Below are 14,427 nucleotides of genomic sequence, written 5' to 3' on the forward strand. Positions count from 1 at the left end.
AAGGTAGGACACCGATGAAGAGCGTGTAAAACATTTGTAAAGTGCATCAATTGTGGAAAAAAACATTGGGGCTGTGATGTGCGCTGAGCTCAAAATTAACCAGAAGTAAAAAGAAGTACAGAGAAATGACAACGAAAAAACTTCTTTATCTAGTACAAGCTGTTCTGGAGACGTTCTTTTACAAACTTTATTAGTGAAGTTAAAATCAAACACCAAAGAACGGGCTGTTCGTGCGATTATTGACAGTGGCTCACAGCAGTCGTATATTCTAAAAGAAACAGTCACTAAAAATGGGTTATATGGAAAAAGGCTCAAAAGATTTGACACATATTTTATTTGGAGGTTCCACTATACAGAATGAATTTCACAAATGCTACTACATAACAGTTGCAGACTTGAAAGATAATTACAACTGTACATTTCAAGTTCTGGATCAGAATGTTATTTACGGAAATTTGCCAAGATTACGAAAAGGACCTTGGTTGAAAGATCTGAAAATTTGGATAACAGATTACGGTGAATGCCAACCGGAAATTGAATTACTCATTGGAGCTGACATTTGTGGACAACTTTTTACTGGAAACATGTATGAACTGGAATGTGGTTTAACGACTATAGAAACAAAATTAGGCTGGATCATTGAGGAGAGTTCCAAAAGAAACAGAAAATGGATTTGCAAGTCTCATCATAAATTCAATCCTCTCTCAGACCTGCAGCATAGAAAAACTATGGGATATTGACATTTTAGGTATAAGCGATCCTATAGAGACAAAGTCGAGAAAAGAGTTAGAGATAGCAGCATTTGATTATTTTCAGAAAACAGTCACGAAGAATGAAAATGGACGTTTCGAAGTTCATTTGCCATGGCTGGAAACTAAAGATTATCTCCAGCAAAATAAGTCCGTTGCTGAAAGAAGATGCATTTCAACGTCAATAAAGCTCAAAGCTGAAGGCAGATACGAAGATTATGATGCAGTTCTTAAGGAATGGGAAGACTCTAAAATAATCGAATTAGTGCCAGAATCTGAAATTGGGGAAGCTTCTCACTACCTACCTACCACACCGAGGAGTTTTTAAGGAACATTCTACAACTCGAGTTAGGCCAGTATTTGATGCCTCTTCACATGAAAAGGGTTTTCCTTCGTTGAATGACTGTCTTGAAAAGGGACTTAATCTTTTAGAAGAGATACCACCATTGTTAATGAGATTTCGGATGGACAGCATTGGTGTAGTATCAGATATTAAAAAGGCCTTCCTGCAAATTTCTGTTGTTAAAGAAGATCGAGACTTCCTTCGTTTCCTCTGGTGGGAAGATTTCAAAAAGAAAAAATTTAAGATATTTTGACACAATAGAGTAGTTTTTGGACTCACGTGTAGTCCTTTCCTTTCGTCTGCAGTAATAAATGCAATTCTAGAAGCAGGCTCATCAGATATTAAAGACACTGCTGACAGTTTAAAAAAAATTTTTTGTTGGCAATTGCATAACTTCAGTACCTAGTTAACACAAGCTTGAGAAATTTATTCAGGAATCGACCCAATTGTTACATAGTGCATGTTTTGATCTCAGAGGATGGGAATTCTCGCACAACAATTCCAATGTTGAAAAGTCTACTCATGTGTTTCTGTTAAGCATCTTTTGCGATTTGAACAATATTAAAGAAGTGAAACCTATTCTGACAAGAAGATGTGTTTTGGATACAGTTCAAAAGATTTTTGATCCTCTTGGTATTCTGTGCCCAGTCACTCTACCTCCTAAAATCATAGTACAGCACACGAGGACTCTTAAAATAGGATGGGACACAGAATTACCAGAAAATTACCGAAAAGAGTTTGAGACCTGGTATGACGATTTGTCCTTATTAAATGATGTTAAAATTCCAAAATGCTTAGGTATGAGTGATTTGAAAACTGAATTTAGCATTCATGTATTTTGTGATGCCAGTAAACTAGCATACAGCACAGTTATATTCCTTCGAAAGGTCCAAGAAGAATAAGTATCCTTACATTTTATACAAGCCAAAAGTAGAGTAGCTCCACTACACAAGATGAATATTCCACGGTTGGAGTTACTTTCCTGTTGCATTGGAGCGCGTCTTGCTTCGATAACAATAAAAGCAATGGATCTTAAAGAAGTACCTATCATTTACTGGACCGATTCTTCAACCGCTCTTTGTTGGATTAAGAGAGAAGAGCACTGGGGTGTATTCGTCAGTAATCGAGTGAAAGAAATCCGATCATTAACGGAAAAGCATTCATGGAGACACATACCCGGGGAGCAGAACCCAGCAGACTTACCTTCCAGAGGTTGTTCCGTTAAAGTCTTCTTAAAATCAAGGTGGTGGGAGGGAGGATCATGGTTAAAATTGCGTGTAGAAGAATGGCCAAAAAATGAATTCAATGAAGAAGAGTAGGATATTTTAAAAGAAAGACGAAGAGGTACTATTTCTTCTCTTGTTTGTAATGATGCAGATGTTCAATGGTACTGCAGACGTTTTTCTAAGTACTCACAAATATTGAGATTGTTTGCTTGGATGTACCGATTTATCATACCCGAAAAAGCAAAATTCAAAAAGAAAGAGTTCTTTCAGTGAATGAATTGGAATCGGCAGAGAAAAAATTAATGAAGCTTGTGCAACTTGAAACATTGAAGGAAGAAGATGTAAAAACTCTTTGCACTTTTATTGACAACGACGGAATTCGCAGACTGATGACAACAATCAGCAGAAGAAATGATGATTGTTGGCGCATGCGCGCCATTCCCTAACGTAACGAGAAAAAGAGGGGATATTATTATTCTCCTGTGAGACTCGGATGTAGATAAATACCTCTTAAACCCTTTCGAAATCCACAATAACTCCAGCTGTTGTTGTTTATACCTAATGTTGTAGCTATTAATGAAAAACAAAAAGTGCAGCTGGTGGTCCGTCGTGATTTACTAATATATCAAGCGTGTTGGTTTTAGGCAGACATTGTCTGGCACGTCAAGCACACGGAGCCCTCGAATCATAAAACAAATATGGATACAATAGAGAAATTAATTAAAGCAAAACTTTCCTTGAAAGGAAATATTACTCGAATACAAACCTTTGTCGATAGTATATCTGAAGATATTCCTAATACTACCATACTTGAAGTGAAATTGAAAAAAGTCGAACAATTACAAACTAAGCTTGATGAATTGAGGGTGCATTCTTTCGGTCTTGAAAAAAATCACTGATCAAGAATGGGAAAAATTCGAAAAAGAAATCGAACAATGTGAATCTCGTATAGAAGATTTGGAAGTAAGCCTCAAACTTTTAATTGATTCTAAAAAATAAACTGTATCAACTGTAAACGATGTTAAACAAATTAATCAAACTGAAAATATAACTACACAAAAATTCCACCTATTATACTTCCAACATTCTCGGGAAGATGTGAACACCTTTAGTATCTTTAAAAACCAGTTTGATGACTTAATCACCTCTAATGATCAACTCACTCAGTCGCAAAAACTTTATTATTCATGTCTCTCAAATGAAGTAAAAGAATTTGCTTCCACATTTAACACATTTTCTTCATTATATGAAGCACTCGATTCACGTTACGATACTAAAAGATTAATCGTTGATGTGCATGTAAATTCCATCCTAAATTTTAAAAATAAAGAACGTGAAAACGCATTCAAAAAAATTTACGAGCTTTAAAACTGCTAAAATATGAACCAAACGATTTATTTGACATTTTTCTTCGGAACATAATGCTTAACAAATTAGATAAAGAAACTCGATAACATTTTTATAACAATGAGAAGCTGCTCTCTTATCAGACTGCGCCTGCTTTTCAATTCTTTCATTTTTAAAGAGGTGTGAGGAGGGGGCAGAACATGGTAGAACATAAATTCTTTTTACTATGTCAGCTTCTGTGTCTGCTTTCCAATTTGTTTAATTGGAGTGGAGGAGAAATAAAATCACTCAGCTTATAAGATTGTGATAACGTGTTTTTCCTTCTGATTACGATTATTGTTTTAGCAAAGTGTTGACACCAAAGTTAATAGATAGTAATCTCGTGGCAGAATCAAGGCGATACAGTATTTTTTTTCTTTTTTTTTTGTATTCTATATGACATATAAGGAACAAAATTCATAAATATAAAAAGCTGAAATTTGTAAAAAGAAAGCCCAAATAGTAAAATATATTATTGAGATTGCTCTAGTTACGAATATATGTACTTCTTAATTTTCGATAGTTGTACTCCATTCACAGGGTGCGTTGCGTTTTTAAAAAGTGCTTAAGGGTGCTTATTCTCCTTTTTAAAAGCCTTTAAAGGTGCTTTTTTCACTGGATGTTTTTAAAAAGTGCTTAATTTTCCCTCTTTCAAAATGAGATTTTTCCTTTTGTACTATAGTAATGACATTATATGTTGATTTTCGCTTCGAATTATGCAAAAAAACACAGTTCACATTGTTCTATTCAACGTTTTCACAATTAATTCAACCTCAATCTATTTCGGCATGTTGTCAGTCCGTAGCGTATGAAAACATTCGTTTTACGTCATTCAAAATTTCAGGATTTTTGACAATTGTCATAAACAATGCCAAGGTTTTTTTCTTTTCTTTTTTCTTTTTTTTTTCTCTGACAAGACGGTTAAAACAAGATAAAACCGTCAATTGTCAAAAACTTTCCAACCCTGCCTAATTATGATATTTTTTTAAAGTGCTTAAAAATATTTTTTGAGTGCTTGAAAAGTGCTTATTTTTTGTTGAATAATTTGGCTATGCACCCTGATTCAACATTCATAGCAATACACATGTTATCTGCCATGACTGCTTCAGTCATGAGGGATGGTATCATATAAATATTATATCATATATCTTTTAGTATCATATAAATATTATATAAAGGAAGAAAAATTATTAACAAATAAATGGTTTAAAAATTGAAAAATAAATTTAAAATGTCGGAAAACAAAATAAGGAAAAGATATAATTTCGTCATCAGCTCACATAATTAATTATATCCACAAGAAAGAGTGCTATCTAATATTGTATTAATATAGCCACAGCAAATAAATATGCTTATACAATTGTATGAGGAGCACCAGAAGACGATATTGGTTTCAGCTACATTAATACAATACACTCAAAGATAGCACTCTTTTTTGCGGATATAATCGTGTGAGCTGATGACAAGATTATATCATTTCCTTATTTTGTTCTCCAGCTTTTTAAATTTTTCTTTTAATTTTTAAATATTTTTTAAAAACATTTTATTTACTAGTAATTTTTCAGTTTCTCTTTAAAAATATTTTTTTCCTTGTTATATTTGTATTTTTGACTTATTTTATGGGTTCTATGTACTTGCAGGCTTATGAACAGTAGATAAAACTTATCGCGATTCACTTTTTGTTACAATGATAAACATAGTATTTGGAATTATAATGGAACTATTTTAAGAGTTAGGAGAACTAACATACTAGCTAACATTCATGTTGGTAGCAATTAGTCAAATAAAGGGACTGCATTTAAACATTGCAGCTTCAGGTGAAATACCTAAGCAAAAACAAGCATTGAAAGAGTGAAAATTGTGAAGCATTTATGAATAGCAAGATAACGAGAGTCATAATTTACAGCTGTCGAACTATACAAATGCGGGATAAGTTCAAATTTTAATGAAAAGATTCAGCACCCATCAAAACAGTTTCTTCTCCTGAATAGTATTGTAGCTATACAAAGCAATGATACTGACAGCAAATAAAGAAATTATGCTTTTTTTAATTAATATTATTTGTCTTGCCTTCATATGATGAATGAGAGTAAATTATCCTCACAATCACTTATTTAGTCAACATGCAACACATTCTTGGAACTTTTATCTGTTATGAAATTAATAACTAACAAATAAAGGTGGTCTCTATACATCACTTATACCCCTGAAGGGGAAAAAATGAAGCAGAGCTTTTAATAATTTATGGGCCATATGCATAATTTCAGAATTGTTGTTAATTTTTAGTTTTGTTACTGATAAGAGTTCTTAAAAATCATGTATGCAGATTAACTCTTTATAAGAACTGATTCACACGTTTCGAACATTGTTTTGCGTGTTCTTTTTTCAATAGTGTATGAACTCCCAAGTTAAAAGTCTGTGTCTGTTTTATTTTAGCCTTTCCTACACCAAGAAACAAAAAAATACAAAAAAGGAAAAAAAATTTAGAAGAAAATGTGAAGAAAACTGCTTTTTAATAGATGATTATAGATATTAAAATTTATCATTTATATTTAATTGATGATGTGTGCCTTTTCTAAGTATTTTGCGGATTATTTGCGAATTTGCTTATCCGTGCTTTTTGGGCCGTGGATAATTGGGCATTCACATTGCTGCTGAATGATAAAATCCCTGGCACCTGTGAGATTGCACAGGGACAGGTCTAGTTTTATAATTTTCTACTTTTATTTGCATATTATTCAGAGTAGTTAGGCTATATATTTCCTTATATTTTCCTGTTTTACTAAGGCTGACTTGGAACATGTTAAGTTTTGTAACTTCACCTTTGTATCTTTTGGTCATTTGAACAGCATTTATAACATCAAAATTTTCAAAGAGAAGATAATCAATCAGATCGTCTTTGTAGTAATTTTTGGGGATATGCTTAGTTACTACTCTTATGTTTCTTTCGTTGGGGAGTCCATAAGTATAATATGCTATGTTGTTGCCTTCAACATAGGATCTTACAAATCTGGCTGTTTCCTCATTTTTTGGTTTAATTACCACACTATCATGACTGTTTTTGAATACAAAATCCGTAATATTATTTTCTTTCATATCTTTTGTGAATTTTTCGTAGTCAAAGTTTTCATCTCTTACAATTAGAGGTGGATTTTTAACAGTTTTCTTTGGGGCTTGAAAATCAATTTCATTTACCTCAATTTCGTTACTGTTTTTATCTTCATTTTTATTTTGTTGCATATCATCAGTAGCTAGTCGTTTATTCTCGCTGAAGCTATCCTTGACTGGGGAAGCTTTCCTTTTTCCTTTAAATTTATTATTATTATTTGTTTGTTTTAGTTGTTCAGTTTCCATAGTGACATTATTTTCAATTTCTATTTCTTCAATTTCAAGGGGGCTGAAGCTATTATTAATTGGGATTTCCATATCTCTCTGGTATGTGGTTTTAGAATTTGGGAATTGGGGTTTATAATTTTTACAATTTAAGCTATTCTTAGTTTTGGGTTTACTCCATTCGCGGCCTGACCCATTTGCCTCCATATGCCAAGATACCTCAAGTCTTAATTTGTTTATTTCATCTCCTAGTTTAGTTATCTCTCCTACTAGTCTTTCAATATATCAATGTTGGACTAGAATTGTATTTCTAACGTCTCTATCCTCAATAGTTGGGGCAATGTATAACTTGATCCTATCGCAGCTATCCTTTAGTTGATCCATCGCCAGGTTATTATCGTAGGGGTTCTGAACAATTATTGTTTCCTGCCTATCCATGTTGGTGAATGGTGCCAGATATACGATCTACTTTGCCACTCCTATCCGTGTTGGGTACTACAAGGTTCCCAGACGGTCCGTGCAGTTCCGGCGTAGCCATCCCTGGCGGTTCCGTAAGGGTGCCAGGTAGCCCCGCATCTCGTGGCTGTGGCCTAGCCGTGTCCCCCGTTTCCCTGTCTAAGAGCTCTGAAAAGAACTGGGGTGGACTCGAGATTTAAAGAATCTCTACAGGCGGGGTGCCCGACCGTCCGGGGGTCTGGCCCCCGCGACACTCGGACTGTCCTGCGCCTGCAGACCCGTCGACGTTTTCGCTATTGATATAACCGGTTTGAGAAACAACCTCTCTTAACCGTTGCTGAAGTCGGAATGGTGGGAGTTTACTATTATTACTTATNNNNAATAAATATATAGATATATATATATATATATATATATGGTAAAATAATAGGACCCCCTTTGAAAGAATAGAATCGTCTTTCGACTGTCCAATAAACGGCGGCACGTGTCGCAATAGTGGTGATGAAAGGAAAGGTATCAGTCTAGCTTTTGGCAGTGTGAGAGTTGCATGAGAAAAATCTGTTCCTAGCAAAGCGAGATTATGTCCGACCTCTATGACCTTAAGAGAGGCACGATAATCGGAGCTCGCCTCGCTGGATCGTCCGTGTCCAGAACAGCGAACCTTGTGGGTCTTTCAAGGACCACTGTATCAGGAACTCTGTCGGCATACACAAAGTTGGATAATGTGTCTTATGCGAAGCACAACAGCGGCAGGAAGTCGAAGTTTTCAGACCGTGATAGACGGATGTTGAAGAGGATAGTCGCTCGAAAACGCAAGACTACACTGCCGGTGATAACGTCCGAGATGAATACCCACCTTCAGATCCCCGTATCCATGAAAACTATTCAGCGGGAGTTGCATGCTGCTACCATTCATGGCAGAGTAGCTATTCCAAAACCGTTAGTTTCAGCGCGGAATGCTTTGAAGGGACTACAGTGGTGCCAAGACCACCTAAAATGGACACAACTACAATGGGATCAAGTCATCTGGTCTGATGAATCCTCCTTTACATTATTCCAGACCACCGGATGTGTGTTCGTGTGGCGAACGCCGGCAAAAGCATTTCATGTTGACTACCTGGTTCCAATCGTGAAACATGGAGGTGGTTCTGTGATGGTGTGGGGCGCTATATCTGCCCGTGAATTTGGTCAGGCCTCTCGTTGTCTTGAGGGGGTGGTCAAAGGTGACCATTACCGAAGCATTCTCGCAAATCATCTTCACCCTATATTTCATATTCTCTTTCCAGGAAAACGTCCTGTGATGCGATGACAACGCAAGATTACAACGTCCCTGTTCACGCGTCTCACTGTGTTCAAACATGGTTAAATGAGCATTTGGGGGCGGAGTTCAGACCATGCCAACCTTCATCTATCAAAAGGTACCTCATGATTGAATCGAGTTAGCACGTCTTATATACCAGTGAATTGATGTTTAATATTCGTAGTGGTAGTTACGCCACAATACTCCCCCACCAGAAGTTTATCAGGGATAGAATTCGATGAACGGATACCACTGGTTGCTGTACTTATGAAATTACCGGGAGAGAGAGTCACCGGGTTTTTGAGTGCTGAAAGAGAGAGGTGCATTAACTTCATAGTCGTAATCGCTCCTGTGTTGTCATTAGCAGTTGAGTGTATGCAGGCCGACGTTGTGTTAAATCGAGACTAGACTGAGTAGCAACAGCGTGAGAAGGATTGGATAATATCGCAGTCACAAGTAGCAAGACAATTGTTCAATGTGGACCATCCATGGAAGTAGGCGTTACCAGATTGAAGTGGGCGTTACTGGGTGTACAAATCACGTCCGGAGGTCACCAATGTGGAGGCGGAGTTTAGACCATGCCAACCTTCATCTATAAAAATGTGCCTCATGATTGAATCGAGTTAGGCTTAGGCTGAAGTATTATACGGAGCACCTGTCCGCGAAGCGGACAATCCACTTCTTCATCATAATGTAGTGCCCGTAGGCGCCTGTAGTACTGACGTTAGCAAGAGATACTAGAGAAGTAGCAGAAGCTTTAGGCGACGCAGGTCTATACTCTGTGTCTGGCTTAATAAATGTGAAATTGTAGATCAATAATAGATTGAGAACTGTTAAGGGGATAAGTTAGGTAAAATACTAGGGGTGGATACCCCCGAGTCGGCGATCACATGAAGGTCCTTTCACCTCTTTGGGAGTATCCATGGAGTAATAGTGGGGGGAGGGGATTTATTTATAATGCCTTGAGAGGATGCAATCTGATAATAAGAACGAGGTAATTGGATTGTGCTGTACCATGTCTGGAAGTAGGTCCTTATTCAAGAGTTCATTAAAGCCTGCTGGGTTTGGGTCTTTGGCATTACTAAAGAATGAGATTTTTAGTTTGCTGATATATTCGCTGATTGTTTCTAAGTTCAAATCATTTCTGATAGCATTGTTTGGCAGAGATAGTATGGAGCACCAGTGATGCGTCTTAGTAGCTTGTTTTTAGCTGTTTAGAGCTTTTTAAGTTGAGTTTGGCTTATGCATCCCCAGGCGGGGCATGCATATGTTAATATAGGCCTTATACACATTGTGTAAAGCGTTTTCTTGAGGTTTAGGGGTAGTGGAGAACTTGAGCTTATAATTGGTCTCAGGCAACTATATGCAGCATGAGCCTTATTGGTAACTTTCTTAACTTTTTGAATCGAGTTAGCATGTCTTATATACCAGTGATTTGATGTTTAATATTCGTAGTGGTAGTTACGCCACAAGCATAATGATGAAGTGGAATATCTAATATGGTATCCTCAGTCCCGTGATCTCAATATCATTGAGCCTTTATGGGGTTTTTTAGAAAAAAAAGTCCGTGCTCGGTTTCCTCCTCCACGCACGCTCTCTGAACTCGAGACGGCCCTGCAAGAGGAATGGCTGTAAAACTTTGTTCAAGACCTTTATTTGTCAATTCTACTTCGAATGTAAGCTGTCATTCAGGCCAAAGGTGGCCCAACTCCTTATAATTAAAATATTTTCATTTTTTCACAGGTGTTCCTATTATTTTGTTCCTATATATTTCCTTTCAAAAACTTTATAACACAACTGATGGTTTACAATATTTTTCATTACAGATTGAATATTTTTTTTACCGATTCGAGTATAACAGATAATACTCGTAGTACTCATAAATTTTTTGTTTTTCAATTAAAGCTCAAACAGTTGTACATTTTCTATATTTTTACCCTTGTTTATTTATTTAAAAACATAAACATATAATGACACATCAGTATTAAAAGCCCAAACATCCCTTTTCTTGATAAAGTACTACAGAATGAATTTTAAAAATTATTTCTGGTAGTCATATAAGAATGGATGTCGCTGACAAGTGGAACAGAAGGTATATGCCCTGCTTAATAATTAGAAATCTCAAAGAGTACCTCCTAATGCTTCAGTTAAAAAAAAATTCAGCATCATCGTAATTTAGCTAAATTAAAACCAACCTAAAAACTTTAAGGAAATAATAATTTTACAGATGGCTGACATCATTCCAATTTTGAGAGCTACTATAACTATGTGTTTTAATTTGATCTCCCTCAAATGCCAATGCTCTTTTGAGATGCCAATGTTTGTCCTGCAATCACCTCTTTTATTAGATATTTTTAGAATTCTTGTTGAAAGTGAAGTAAAAAAATTGACACAGTTCGGGTTCTAAATTATTTCAAGAGGAAAAAAAGAAAAACTTAAGGCCAGATGCTGGAAATAGTAGTAACCTCGGCCTTTTGCGCGAAGCCTCACTTACCAATTCATCAAATCTGTAGTAGTCCTAACTTGTAAATCTAAATTTCAAGGAAAAATAATTTTAAGAGTTCACCACAACATATCGCTGTGGAAGTCATGTGAGGAGATGACTTGTAGGCACTTATTCTGGGACTCAGGGAGGAGGGAACGAAGCAGCTTAACTAGCTCTTCGTCTTTGAGTAGTTCTTTCATCTCTTTGAAAAGTCTAAGGAATCTCGTAGCAGAGTCAGTGGCATTCTTGGGTTTCCTTTCTTTAGGGAGCTTCCTGGGTCTTGCACCGCAGCCCGTAAAACAGGCTGGGTGTTCACCATTACAGTTGATGCAGGTCTCTGGTTCTGTGGATGGTTTAGCACATTCGTACGTGTAGTGGTCTTTTGCACATTTCATGCAGGCGGGAACTGTGGCTGTACAACTACGCTGAGTGTGTCCAAATTTTTGGCATTTGTAGCATTGGACCTGGAATCGTCCGCCTCTGAACGCTCTATCTGTACTGGTCTTACAGATAGAGCGTTCAGAGGCCAAGGATAGATCTGATGTTGTAGATATTTCTGGCCGAGCTTGTATCCCATTGGATGATGAGGAAAAGTGGGTGGGGCCTAAGCTCCTCCCCTCTTCGTCGCTTGAGCTGCACTATCTTTTTCGGGAGAAGTCCGAAATCTTTGAGATATTTCTCTAATTCAAGAATATCTGTATCTATTTTCAGGCCTCGGATAAGGATTTTCAGCTTTGGTTTTGGAGAAGTGTCCAGGGTTGGGCTGGTGGTAGTGATGGGGTGCACCGGTTCGGCAATCTCCATACTCTCTGCCGGTACTGGGTCCGCTGGGATGACGGGAGCTAGTACTGGGATGGGCGGGTTGGTTTGCCTTCTGTAGCTTTTTCGGGAAGTGTTTCCTGGTTGGCGCTTGTTTTCATCTTTTTCCTCTTTTTCTTATTCATCTTCTCAGGAAGTTCCGGAGTTACTGTAGTGTCCAAATCAGTCAGAACATTGAATGGGTTTCAATTAGCTTGGGCACTGCATTCAGGGATAATCTCAGGTATTTCTACTGTCTTGGTGTTAGTAGGCTCTACAACAGTAGAGGCCTTCTCCTTCTCTTTTCTTTCTTGCTTCTTCCTCCAGTTGTAATTTTGAATATCTCTTTCAAGGTTTCTCATTGAGCATTAGAGGTGGAGGTGGTATTCATCTTTTGTCAGCTCGTACGTCTTCTCGTAGGTATCTCGTATGCTGCGGAGTTCCTCGAGATCATATGACAGTGATAGTTCCATGAAATATCTATAATAGTTCCCAGAAGGATGTCTTGGCGGTCGGAACTGCTCGTCAAGTATAGCGAAATTATCCAGTGGCTGAGCTGGTGTGCGGCCGGAAGGGAGCCCCTTTCCGCCACGTGCTGTTCTGCGTAAAGGCATGGTTCGTGAAGAGCTGGTCGGTCGCGGTCTAAGGCCAGGTGAATCTAAATGAGAAATGTAAGATTGTTTATTGCCAGTGAAAAGTGAAAGATGACTACTTTTTTTATTTTTTTTATATATAAACCTACTTTTCTGAACAAAGATTTCACATAGGCTTCTGTTTTTTCCTCACTCAAACTGTAACTTGGAACTTCTAAAGTGTAAACTTAGATAATATATAATCTTCCAATAAGCTTCTGAGTTAATTTTTGACAAGGGTTATAAAAAAGGAAAGCGCTTCTGCTGAAGCTCGTCGTGGAACAGGGGACTCATAGTGGTTAAGGCTACTTCATGAACAATGACATGATTGAGGCGATGTGGTCAGCACTGCTCACCATATATGGCAACGTTACTTTTAAAAAGTAACGAAGAGAAGGCTGCCAAGCTCGAACAATATGACGTCGTAAGCAAACGTGAAGAAGTTACAACTCAACAGTTGAAAAAGTTTTTCGAGTTCTATCATTCGCGAACAGAATTTACTCCCGCAAATATTTTCCTGCGTGTTTTGGCATAAAATTGCATTGGCTAATAGTAATATTTTAAATAATATTTAATTTATTGTTTTCTTTTATAAATAAATGTTTATTTATTAATAATATGGGATGCCGTTTCATAAAAAAGTGGCGCTGGACCGAAAGTGCTGAAATAGATGATAATTTTAAAAGTTCGAATGTTAGATTGAACACTATTTAATGTTATAAAATATTAGCTCTAATATTAGAAGATAGGATTCAGGAGTCTAGCGATTTCTAGCACGGCAGTATTATATTGCATCGTTCTAATGTCTCATTTTGTTTATTAGTTTAATATTTTAAGAACTTAAGGAAATGACTGTTCAATAGAAACAATAAGGCAGTTAACTGAATTTAAAAAAAAAAAAACACTGATGGCAAATAAATAGAACAAGTTTTACTGGGGTTAAGTTTTTTATAAGTCACATAATTAATACAAATAGGGTAATTTATACAAATACTATCACTGTAGACAGTATTTTCTTTTGTTTATGTTGCAAATGTTTATAATGCATACGGCATGCAATTAAAGAAATATTTCTTTTAATAATTAAAATTGTGAAAAATAATAAAGACAGTATTCACATTTTGCACAGTTTTGTGGTAATTTTTATGAGAATAAGTAAGAAATAAAGACAATATTCACATTTTGCACAGTTTTATGGTAATTTTTATTAAAAATCTAAGTAACTGATATTAAACTATACTGCTATTACGTCATGGAAAAATGGGGCAGATATAGAAATGCGTGGTGGGTGGGGAGGGGCTAAGCACAGAATTTTTGTAGGCCCCATGGTCATTACTTTAAATTTACATGTTTGATTATGAAGTTTTTAAAATTATTCATAACACAACTAAATTACGATGTATTAGTAAATTTGAGCTTATATTAATTTCAATTTTTGATACTTTATAACTGTAAAAGATAATTCTAAAGTAAAAACAAGAAACGTGTTTGTAATATTACTATAACATCTTATGTTTGGAAAAACATTAATTATTTTTATTTTACTTGCTATTAACTTTGATGAATTTAAATCAATTGAAACATAAATATTGTCTTAAATACTGAAGAGGACATTTATCTATCTCCCCCACCCTATCAACGACATAATATTACATAATCATTTACAAGGAAGTAATAAATCCCGAGCGAGCACATATGAATACGAAATTTTTCCCTAAA

General features: G+C 36.2%; 1 protein-coding gene across 1 annotated transcript; it reads left to right on the forward strand.

Moving 5' to 3' along the window:
- The first annotated feature begins 290 nt into the window (after positions 1 to 290).
- Positions 291 to 1,077, forward strand: LOC139425422 (uncharacterized). Its single transcript, XM_071180296.1, has 2 exons — positions 291 to 675; positions 749 to 1,077. Exons 1-2 carry the CDS (start codon positions 291 to 293, stop codon positions 1,075 to 1,077), a joined length of 714 nt encoding a protein of 237 aa, XP_071036397.1.
- The last annotated feature ends 13,350 nt before the right edge of the window (positions 1,078 to 14,427 follow it).

The sequence above is a fragment of the Parasteatoda tepidariorum genome, chromosome 4 (genome assembly GCF_043381705.1).
Source record: "Parasteatoda tepidariorum isolate YZ-2023 chromosome 4, CAS_Ptep_4.0, whole genome shotgun sequence".
Classification (NCBI taxonomy): Eukaryota; Metazoa; Arthropoda; class Arachnida; order Araneae; family Theridiidae; genus Parasteatoda; species Parasteatoda tepidariorum.